At 36.5% G+C, this 11,273-nt stretch overlaps 1 protein-coding gene across 10 annotated transcripts in view; it reads left to right on the top strand.

The window, feature by feature from the left end:
* Nucleotides 1-11,273, top strand: part of LOC106880485 (homeobox protein Meis1) — a 261,086-nt gene that overhangs the window by 226,578 nt on the left and 23,235 nt on the right. For 8 of the 10 annotated variants that reach the window (XM_052973540.1, XM_052973539.1, XM_052973537.1 and 5 more), the window contains one exon: nucleotides 342-377. The exons of the other annotated variants lie outside the window; for them this stretch is intronic. In XM_052973540.1, the coding sequence (XP_052829500.1) occupies nucleotides 342-377 (36 nt within the window). The remainder of the gene's footprint in view (nucleotides 1-341; nucleotides 378-11,273) is intronic. 10 annotated transcript variants of the gene reach the window in all.

Below are 11,273 nucleotides of genomic sequence, written 5' to 3'. Positions count from 1 at the left end.
TATATATACGACGGGCTTCTTTCATTTTTCTGTCTACCAAATCCACTAACAAGGCTTTGGTCGGCCCAAGGCTGTAGTAGAAGACACTAAGCCCAAGGTGCCACGTCGTGGGACTGAACCCGGAACCGTACATTCATGGGTATGTGTGTATACAACAAGTTATATAGATTTATGCATGTATTCGTGTCTGCTTCAACACACACACACACGCACGCACGCACACACGCACGCACACACACACACACATTAATACACACGCTGTTACATCGCTAGTGTGATAACAGCTTACTAGCTACCCACACAGCATTAACTAGTTGTCCTTCTATATTTTTTCTGTATAGTATGCGGCTGAAGTTAGCTGTGAGCACGCATGACATGTGAGTATTTCAACGAAAAAAACATTGATAGACAACGAGCGAGTGTTTTATACATTACGTGCCTCTGTGTGTGTGTGTGTGTGTACCGGTAACCTATTTATTGAATGTAAGAGCGTGTGTGGAGAGAGTGGGGGTCGGCCAGAGAGGAGGCAATAACAATAGATTTTAATAAGATAGGGAAATATATATATTTTTTTTATAGACGCCGATAAATGATTCATGTCAATTTGTCGTTGTCCGGCATATATAGTCCTGTGTGGCTGTGTGTGTTTGTATGTGTGTGTGTGTGTGTGTGTGTCTGTACGCATATACACACATGCCCACTCACGCACATATACACATAACCATTGGAAAGGTCATTCACAGATTTTTTTTGCATTGTATTTGTGTGCGTGTATACATACATACGTATGCACACATAAATGCGCTTAATAAACACAAATCTCTCTCTCTCTCTCTATCTATCTATCTATCTCTCTGTTTATGTGTGAACACACATATATGTATATATATACGTATATGTTGTGTATTTATTAGATATGTAAAGTATATATTTTATATTATTTTATTATTTAAAAGAAGCAACAGAGTGGCGCAAGTCCCCCGGGTTTCGTGCGTTAACCACCTCAGTATTAACGTGCGAAACTAACTATCGTTCCTTGAGTCACTCCGTTACTTCCCCCAAAATGTTAGGGAAATATGTGTGAGTGTGTGTGTGTGTGTAATGTGGGTGCGTGATGAGTGAATGAGTGAGTATAGGCACTGACGTGGGGGTGTGGTGACAAGCCTGCTTCCCAACCACACAGTTCTGGGTTCAGTCCCACTGCGTGTCACCTTGGGCAAATGTCTTCTACTGTAGATCTGGGTCAATCAAAGCATTGAGAGTGGATTTAGAAGACTGAAACCGAAAGAAGCCCGTCGTATATATAATATGATATCATGTATAATATTAAATGTACGTATTGTATATATATATATATATATATATATATATATATATATATATGTGTGTGTGTGTGTGTGTGTGTGTGTGTTTGTGTGTGTGTGTATGTATATATGTGTATGTATATATTATGTATACGCACACACAAACACATACACATATATATGTATGTTTGTGCATGGCGAAGTTTCCAGTTGATCCGGTCAACGGAACAACCTGCTCGTGAAATTAACACGTGTGTGTGTTTGTGTGCATGCATACACACATGTATGTGTATACACGCACACACACACATATTGAGATATACATGTGTGTGTGTGTAGTATATATATATATATATGTTTACGCGTGTGTATGTATATAATAATGCATCCTTCATCAGCCACATCACCAAACTAAGCTCGATATGCAGACATTTCATAGGATGGATTCCTATGAACCTTTGTATCAAGAGAAACCAGCAGCTATGCTAATTTTGTGAGAACCCTTAATTCTTAGCAGATTAGATGAGTGCTCACAGATTTGGTATTCTATCTCATCTTGTCTCATAAAAAATATTGAATGGTTACAAAAAACTTTTCCTTCGCCAGTTAAAAGCTTTAATAACTGGGAATGCTTGAAAGCTCTGCACCTTTATTCTCTTGAATTCTGAAGAGAGATATACTATCTTATACATATGAGAAATTTTGGAGGGGGTATACTCCTTGCTTTGGCATTAGAGGGAATTTTAATGCATGGATGCTGTCTCCTTCTGAATTAATCACCTTCGAAATTACTAGCAAAAATATTCTATTGCACCAACCAGTCTGATATTTAGAGATTCTCAACTGTTCAACTGCCTACCTGAAGAAATCAGAAATATAAAAGGAACCTCTATTGAAACATTACACAAAAGACCTTGATTGGATAAAGTCCTAACAGTGACACAGGACCAGCCGGCCATTCAAAGATCCACTCAACGAAGATCAGCTATTACAAGCTCAGTCATAGACCAACTACCAACCATAAAGTGACAACAAAAGTATAGAAAATAAATTAAGGTGCTGCTCCAGCATGGCTGCAGTTCTATGACTGAAACCATTAGAAGAAAAAAAAATGTTTTTATATATATATATATATATAGGAGACGCGTGGGATGGAAGAGTTGCTGAAGAGGTCAAAGGTGTGTGATAAAAGATTTCCTGATAATGGGCATAAGATAGAATAAGAACAATAATATATAAGTAAAGAACAGATATATAGTGCTTGTGTTTAATTGGCAGGAAAAAAAAATAAATGACCATCCTGAAATATAAGAATATTTTTATATATATCATTGTCTTTTACTTCTTTCAGTCAGTTGATTGCGGCCATACTGAGGCACTGCGTTGAAGAGTTTTACTCAGACAACTTCAGTGCAGGACTCACCTTTTGCTGAACCATGAAGTTACATGGACATAAACATTCCAACACTTGTTGTCAAACAGAAATAGTGGGTTCAAACACACATGCACATTGATATGTAATAATACATAAACACACACGCACACATATGTATATTCTTTTATTAATTTCAGTCATTTGACTGCGACCGTGAGACTATAGCAGAAGACACTTGCCTCCAGGGTGCCATACTGTAGGACTGAACCCAGAACCATGTGATTGGCAGGCAAGCTTCTTACCACTCAGCCATGCCTGCACCTAAATATATGTGTGTGTGTGTGTGTATACCTGTATATATATATATATATATATATATATATATATGCGTAGAGTGTTAGGTGTGATGTACAGAATTAAATATTGAAAAAAAAGTCGTCAGAATTTTGGAATAACTTCTTTCATTTATTTTATACATATATTAGCGCTTTCGTTCGTCTTTCAAACTTGTCAAATATAATATATATTACACACACATATATATATATTACACACACACACACATATATATATATATATATTATACACATATGTATATAAGGACGATTTGACTGAGTACTAGCAAGCCAGAAGGAGCCTGGTGCAGCCTTCTGGCTTGCCAGTCCTCAGTCAAATCGTCCAACCAATGCTAGCATGGAAAGCGGACGTTAAACGATAATGATGATGATATATATGTATATATACATATCTGTTACATGTGTTAGTCACTGTGTACAGATATATATATATTCTAGTGGTTTGCTTTGTCCATAGCTTTTTTTAATCTAAATGTGTAAAGCGTTATAACACGATTATATTCCATTCTCTTCCTACCCCTCCACTTCTTTGTTCCGTCCTAGATCTACTTTCAACTGTTGTTCTTATATCATCCACTTATGTGATTGCTTTGTCTGCACACATACACACACATGCACCACACACACACACACACACACACACGGTACAAAAGTATTTCATACTTTTCCATTACATTCTTGAAATAATGGTACCTAATCAATTGTCTATTATCTCTATTGACTAAAGGGTTTGAGCGTTAAATTGAATGTATGTTATTTTCTTTTTGATTGGTTAGATATAATTATTTTGTTTCACTAGATAAAACATTAACGGCCTTCACTTGCAATCGAATACGTCTTGGCTGTCACTGGGGAGTATCATGCTTCCGCTAACTGTTTTTTATCATCATCATCATCATCATCATCATCATCATCATCATCATCATCATCATCATCATCATCATCATCATCATCATCATCATCAATAATAATAATAATAATAATAATTATTATTATTTTTATTATTATTATTATTAGTAGTAGTATTATTATTGTTGTTGTTGTTATTATCAAGGCAGCAAGTTTGCAGAATTGTTCGCATGCTGGGCAAAAATGCATAGTATTTTGTCAGTCTATACATTCTGAGTTCAAATTACACCAAGGTCAGCTCTGACTTTTCATCCTTTTCAGTACTGATAAATAAGTACCAGTTGAATACTGGGGTTCACTGTAATCGACATACTCCCTACCCTGAAGTTGCTGGCTCTGTGCCAAAATTTCAAAACAATTACTATAATTGTTGTTGTTGTTGTTGTTATTATTATAAGCAGTGGTGGTGGTAGTGTTTGTAGTGGTAGTAGCAGTAGCAATGGCAGTATGAAAGCAGCAAGCTGGCAGAATTGTTAACATAACCACTCCTGTGGCTGTATGCTAAGTAGATTGCTTTCCAACCACATGGTTCAGGGTTCAGTCCCACTGTGTGGCACCTTGGACGAGTGTCTTCTACTATAGCCTCAGGCCGACCAAAACCTTGTAAGCGGATTTGATAGACAGAAACTGAAAGAAGCCCATCGTATACGTGTGTGTGTGTGTGTGTATATATATATATGTTTGTGTGTCTATGTTTGTTCCCCCATCATCTCTTGACAACCAATGTTGGTGTGTTTATGTCCCCTGTAACTTAGCAGTTCAGCAGCAGTTCAGCAAAAGAGACCGATAAGATAAGTACTAGGCTTACAAAGAATAGGTCCTGGGGTCAATTTGTTTGACTAAATAGGCAGTGCTCCAGCATGGCCACAGTGAAATGACTGAAACAAGTAAAAGAATGTTGGGCAAGAATGCTTAGCAGCATTTTATCGGTCTTTACATTCCAAGTTCAAATTCCATCGATGTTGAATTTGCTTTTTTCATCCTTTGAGGGTCAATGAAATAAGTACCAGCTAACTACTGGGGTCTGATGAAATTGACTAGCCACCTCCCCCAGATTCCAGGCCTTATGCCTATAGTAGGAAGGATTATTATTGTTATTATTATTATTATTATTATTGTTATTATTAGGGCAGCAAGCCAGTGGAATCGTTACTGCATTGAGTACTGGGATTAACAACCTAATTAACTTCTCCCTCCCTCCCTTGAAATTGCTGGCCTTGTCCCAAAAATTGAATTTTTTTTGCTTTTTTTATTGTCAGTGCCTTCGTAATTTTGAGTAGTTGCAATAAAACACATAGGTTTCCGTCCTGTTGACTCTCTCTCTCTCTCTCTCTCTCTCTCTCTCTCTCTCTCTCTCTCTCTCTCTCCCTCTCCCTCTCTCTCACATACACACACACTGTTGTTGATCTAGTTGGGATCCCTTAATTTGATTCATATTCTGCTGGTCGTGGTGGGGGCTGGTAACCAAGAAAGTTTGAAGGGCAATAGTTGACCTTGAGAGTATTCATTTAAACACAGAGTGCTGGGAACCAGAAATGTAGTTAGTCTTCCTGAAATAACTTAACCCTTTGCCTGTCCTGTATATCACATGTTACACAGGCCACATTTCCTGGGGTCTATACATTATAAATGATACACATTCTCAATTCCTTTCAACCACCAGAGTAAGCTGGGACTTATGAGAACAAGCGATATCATATAATTCAGAACACAAGAGGCAACTAGAAAAGCACTCAAGCAGCTCATTTTAAGATAGATACGCGTGTAAAATTACTAATAGAGAAACAAAAATAAACTTTGGAAACGGCAACTCCACCATAGGTTTATGTGGAAACAAAGAACGTGTTTTCAAGGAAGATAATCAAAGAACGTAACATTGTAATACTTCATGTAAAGTAAATTTAACAAATGAAAAATCCTTCAAGAATGCATAAAAATTCCCGGATCACTACCAAAATTTCATCATCTATTCCTTGTGTCATTACCAACTTTTCCTGCAACTTTCATCAAATACTGTTCACAACTTTTTGAGTTATTTTGCACACAGATAGACAAACCAATGCCGATGAAAACATAACCTCTTTCCTTGGCGGAGGTAATGATCAAGTAACAGTCTGGAAACAAACATGGATATTCAGGACAAACTTAGGAAAATGATATGGATAACCAAAGGGTTAACTTAATTGTGCTAGCATCAGACATAGCTCCTATTGTAGGCACAGTATATGACCAAATATACTAAAGTTTGAAACCAGTATATTTTTTCTCTGGACAGATCCCTGAACTCTGTTGTTACCATTTTGAAGTTTTCCTTTGATTGATTGAACTGCTCTAAAATAATACACTAAGTTATTATATGTAGATTATTTCTCATGACAAGGTCAAGTTTTATTTTTAACTATTAGTAGAGAACTCCAACAGAATTTTTTTTCTGTTTTTGTTTTTGCCCTTATGGGATGAGCAAGATGTCTTCCGAGGTCCCAGATAGGGATTTTCCCAAAATTTCAAATGGCTTTGAGGTTTATTTCTCTATTATTTAGTTATTTATGTTTGAGTTTAAATACTATCTGGGTCAGCTTCACCTTTTATTCTTTCGGGGTTGGTAACTTAAAGAAACTGCCAATTACTGTGGTCAAGGCAATACCCTTGACTCCTTCCATCAAAATTTGCTGGCCAAAATTAGAGGAGATTATTATTGTTTCTCTTTATAATAAAAACAATATTCTTGTTTTTTTTTTTGTGTTTTTTTAATTAAAAAGCACCAATAATATTATTTTTTTATATCATTTTTGTGATAGCAAGAAAGAAATCAGAAATTCATTGGCTACTCCTTGACTCAACATCCCCTTCCAGGGGACAATGTGTTCTGCCTATCTGCCTGTCTCTCTGTCTGTCTATCTTCCTGTCTGTCTATCTATATATCCATATGTATGTGTGTGTGTGTGTATGTGTGTGTATATATATATATGCACGCACATACATGTGTACATACATATGTATATATGTGTAGGTATGTATATGTGTGTTTGTGTGTGTGTATATGTATATATATATATATATATATATATATACATACACACACATGTATACATACATATGTATATATGTTTGTGTGTATGTATATGTGTGTGTGTGTGTGTGTGTATATACATTTGTTCTCACATACAAGCACATTTTCTCAGAATTGTTTCTTTTGGACCAGTTCTAGTTTAGCTGTACCATTAATTTACACTGTGGTAAATCTTAGAGAAGAATAAACTTCTGGTGCCATCTTCTTCTTGGTGCCATTAGCACGTGCTTATTTCGCTTAATGGTTTACTCCAGTGCGGAGACTAAGATTAATTGCTGCAATATCAGAAATATCTCCCTTATCTTGTCTTATCACGTGTTAGCTGTTGTGTGTATGTGTGTTTCTATGCATGTGTGTGTATATACACATATATCTATCTACCTACCTATCTATGAATCTAACACACACACACACACACACACAAACACACACACATATACTTGTTTCAGTTTTTAGATTGTGGCTACTCTAGAGCACAGCCTATATATATATATACTCTTTACTCTTTTACTTGTTTCAGTCATTTGACTGTGGCTATGCTAGAGCACCGCCTTTAGTCGAGCAAATCGACCCCAGGACTTATTCTTTGTAAGCCTTAGTATTTATTCTATCGGTTTCTTTTGCTGAACCGCTAAGTTACAGTGACGTAAACACACCGCCATCGGTTGTCAAGCGATGGTTGGGGTGGGGGTGGGGGACAAACACAGAAACACAAACATATACACACACACATATATATATATATATATATATATATGATTAGGGAGGTAAGCTTCCTAACAATGCTTTTAATATCAATATTTTGAAGATGATGCGTTTGCATAAGAATTACAAAGATGAAATCCATTTCAGTTAAAACAAAAATACTCAATATCCATTAGCAAGAGTAATTAACTTATCACCTATTTTCCATCGAATTCCCCCTATAGCAAGTGTTACCTCCTGCAAGGGCCTTTCCATGGTACCCACCCAACTTTTTAAATGTTCTACCTGAATAATGACGACACCAAGTGAATTAAGACATTGAAACTTCATTTCTGTATCACTAGGCTCTTCTTTCTATCTTTCCTCTTTCTTTTTCATTAAGAAAACAATAATATATATTATAGCAATTAAGTTATATGTGGTTTTCACTTCCGGGTTTTCACGTCCACCTAATAGAAAGCAGGTCATTTGGGTCATTGTTGTTGCTGTAGTAATTGTTGTTGTTGTTGATGAAAGTGTTCTGTTGCTCCTCCTCTTCTTATCATCATCATCATCTAGACTGCTGGAAAAGGAAAATTCTCAACATTAGGCTGCAGCAAGTAACCTTAAATGCCAAGAACCCTCCTGAGTGTCCTAGCTTTCCATGCTAGCATGGGTTGGACGATTTGACTGAGGACTGGTGAAACCGGATGGCTACACCAGGCTCCAGTCTGATTTGGCAGAGTTTCTACAGCTGGATGCCCTTCCTAACGCCAACCACTCCGAGAGTGTAATGGGTGATATATATATATACGTACACACACACATTTAATGTTATATAGCTATATAGATTTCTATGACAAGCTTCTTTCAATTTCTGTTTACCAAAATCACTCATAAGGCTTTGGGTCAGTCTGGGGGCACTGTAGAAGACACTTGCCTAGTGTGTCTCCCACTCATGCACCATATATATTAAGTATATATACTTATATATACACCATTCTGCATTCTACTGAAAAGTAATCGTTGGTACCACTTCAAAATGGCTGTTTTGTATGGTACACCGTTAGTACTCTTTTTTAACCCCAGGAGTACTCCTCCTTTTTATGGAACTGCCATGTTGAAGTGGCAAAAACCATTACTTTATATATGTGTTTGTAGGTGTCTGTGCGTGCATGTATGTATAAAGTACAGATTCACACATGTATATGTGTAAGTTATTTGTTTGACCTTGGTGCATATGTGTGTGTGTGTGTGTGTTCTGTTACTTGTTGCTTGTTTGTCTCTGAGTCCTGTCTTTTCTTTTCTATGCTTTGTTTCCTTCCTGTTGGCTCTTTTCTCCTCTTTTATTTTCAAATCTCCAATAAAATTTGAATTCTGCTATCACCATAGCAACGAAATGAGATAGATCGAGAGTCCGACTGAAGAATTCTTTATTACCCTTGAAACTGTAGTTTGTGTTGCACCAAACTTGATAAACACTGGCCGCATCTGTGCACTTCTTCTAGCTAACATGCGCACGCATGCACACACAGACGCACACATGCAGCACATGCACACTCATTTCTCACTCTTTCTCCCTTTCTATTTGTTGTCTGACTGCCTGGTACATCTTTTTCTTTCTTTCTTTTTCTCTATCTCTCTTCTGATGAATGTGTGAGTAAATATATATGTGTGTGTATATGTATATATATGTGTGTGTATGCATATGTATGTATATATATATATATATATATATACATATGTGTGTTTATATATGTATATATATTTGTGTATACATGTCAACATCATTGTTGTTGTTTAACATCCACTATCTATGCTGGCATGTATATATGTATATATATATATATGTGTGCGTGTGTTAAATGTATATGTGTATGCTTGCATATGTGCGTATTTATCTTTCAAGTTTCACTGGTTTCAGCCAGAGGCTGCGGTCATGCTGGGGCACTGCCTTTCAGTGTAGTTGGGCTTCTTTCCTTTACTGTTTCCAGTGAAGTAGTGAGTTGGATGGTGATGCTCCTGTTTGTGTTTCCTGCAATTCACACATGCAATCACAATTTGCTGTTAATGGTCGTTTTCCATATGGAACAATTAAAGTTTCTTACAGTGGCCAAATGCTTGTCCGAGCTGTTGGGAAGGTAATCGCTTAAACCTATTATTATGGACCTGAGAATTTGACAGGTACTAATTATATATATAGTTATAAATATATGTGTGTGTATGAGTGTATGTATATATATATATATATATATATATATATATATATATATATATATACATATTCTTAGCTTGATGAATAGCTCAGCTGAGTACTCCACATCAGAAGATCAGTTAGCTAAGAAACTTATGTACCCTGGACTTTACCTGTCCCTCTCCTTCAATTTGGTTTGATATACAAACACGCACACACGCACACACACACACACACACGCACACACACACACACACACGCACATGGTAATTAAAGGGCATCCAGAGAGGATCGAGTTATGTCAGAATGAAACATACCACCATTATTTGTCAGACAATGATGGAAATCAGACCGTTATGTAATCCATTATCATAACACAGGATGCATTCATTGAACAGAAACTCACTGTTGGTTGGGAATATGCAACTCCATCTGTATCCAAAAGTGTTCAAATTTGAATGAATATTAGAAACTGAAGTGTAGTGAAAGAAAAAAACCTAAAACAGAAGAATGAGCTTATCTAGTATTGTGGCAATTGTTTTGCTAAGAGTCTTTATATAATGTAAGCATGGTACAATGAGGTGTGTAGTAGTATGCACAATATCTAAATGATTGTCTAATACCTTACACAACACTCAACTCATGTGGTAAACCTGATGTTGTGCATACTGCATAGCTGACTGTATCATGTTTATGTCTCAATAAAGAATCTTACCGAAACAATTGTAGCAATAACAAATAACCTACTCGTCTGTTTTTATATAAACTATGATAATAGATTAGTAGATTACCTAACTGTGCATCATTTTGTCTAGTCAATGGTTGTGGCATGCTTCACTTTGATACGAATCAGTCCCTTACACACACACACACACACGCACGCATGCACACACACACGCACGCACGCATGCACACACAACATTTCAACTGGATTTCAAGGCCAGAATGCCATTGCATTATTTTTTGTTGTTATTATAAGTTATTGAAACATATACTAAAAATTACATGAAAAGAAATTTTAATTTTCTAAAGATATAAATCTAAGTGTTTGACTTTGAACAACAATTTCATACAGAAACATCCATGGTTCAAACACACCTGAATAAGCCAAACAGCTAGGTGAATGCTATGTTTTCCTGACCCTATTGCGTCCAAAGATTCACATCCGCTTCAACTTGTAGGTTTTGGTTTTCTTTCGTCTCTGTAATATCCTTTTCTATATCTCTCTTTTATTCTACATCTCTCTCTCTCTCTCTCTCTCTCTCTCTCTCTCACTCGCATTCACTCCTCTCTCTCTGCATTTCTTTCAATCTCTCCGTCTTTGAACTCCTATCGCTTTAGTTTCTGTTTTTCAGCTTTCTTTTCTTTCTGTTTCTCTGTC

The sequence above is a fragment of the Octopus bimaculoides genome, chromosome 16 (assembly GCF_001194135.2).
Source record: "Octopus bimaculoides isolate UCB-OBI-ISO-001 chromosome 16, ASM119413v2, whole genome shotgun sequence".
In the NCBI taxonomy this organism is placed as follows: domain Eukaryota; kingdom Metazoa; phylum Mollusca; class Cephalopoda; order Octopoda; family Octopodidae; genus Octopus; species Octopus bimaculoides.
This window is presented reverse-complemented; position numbering and strand designations above follow the sequence as displayed.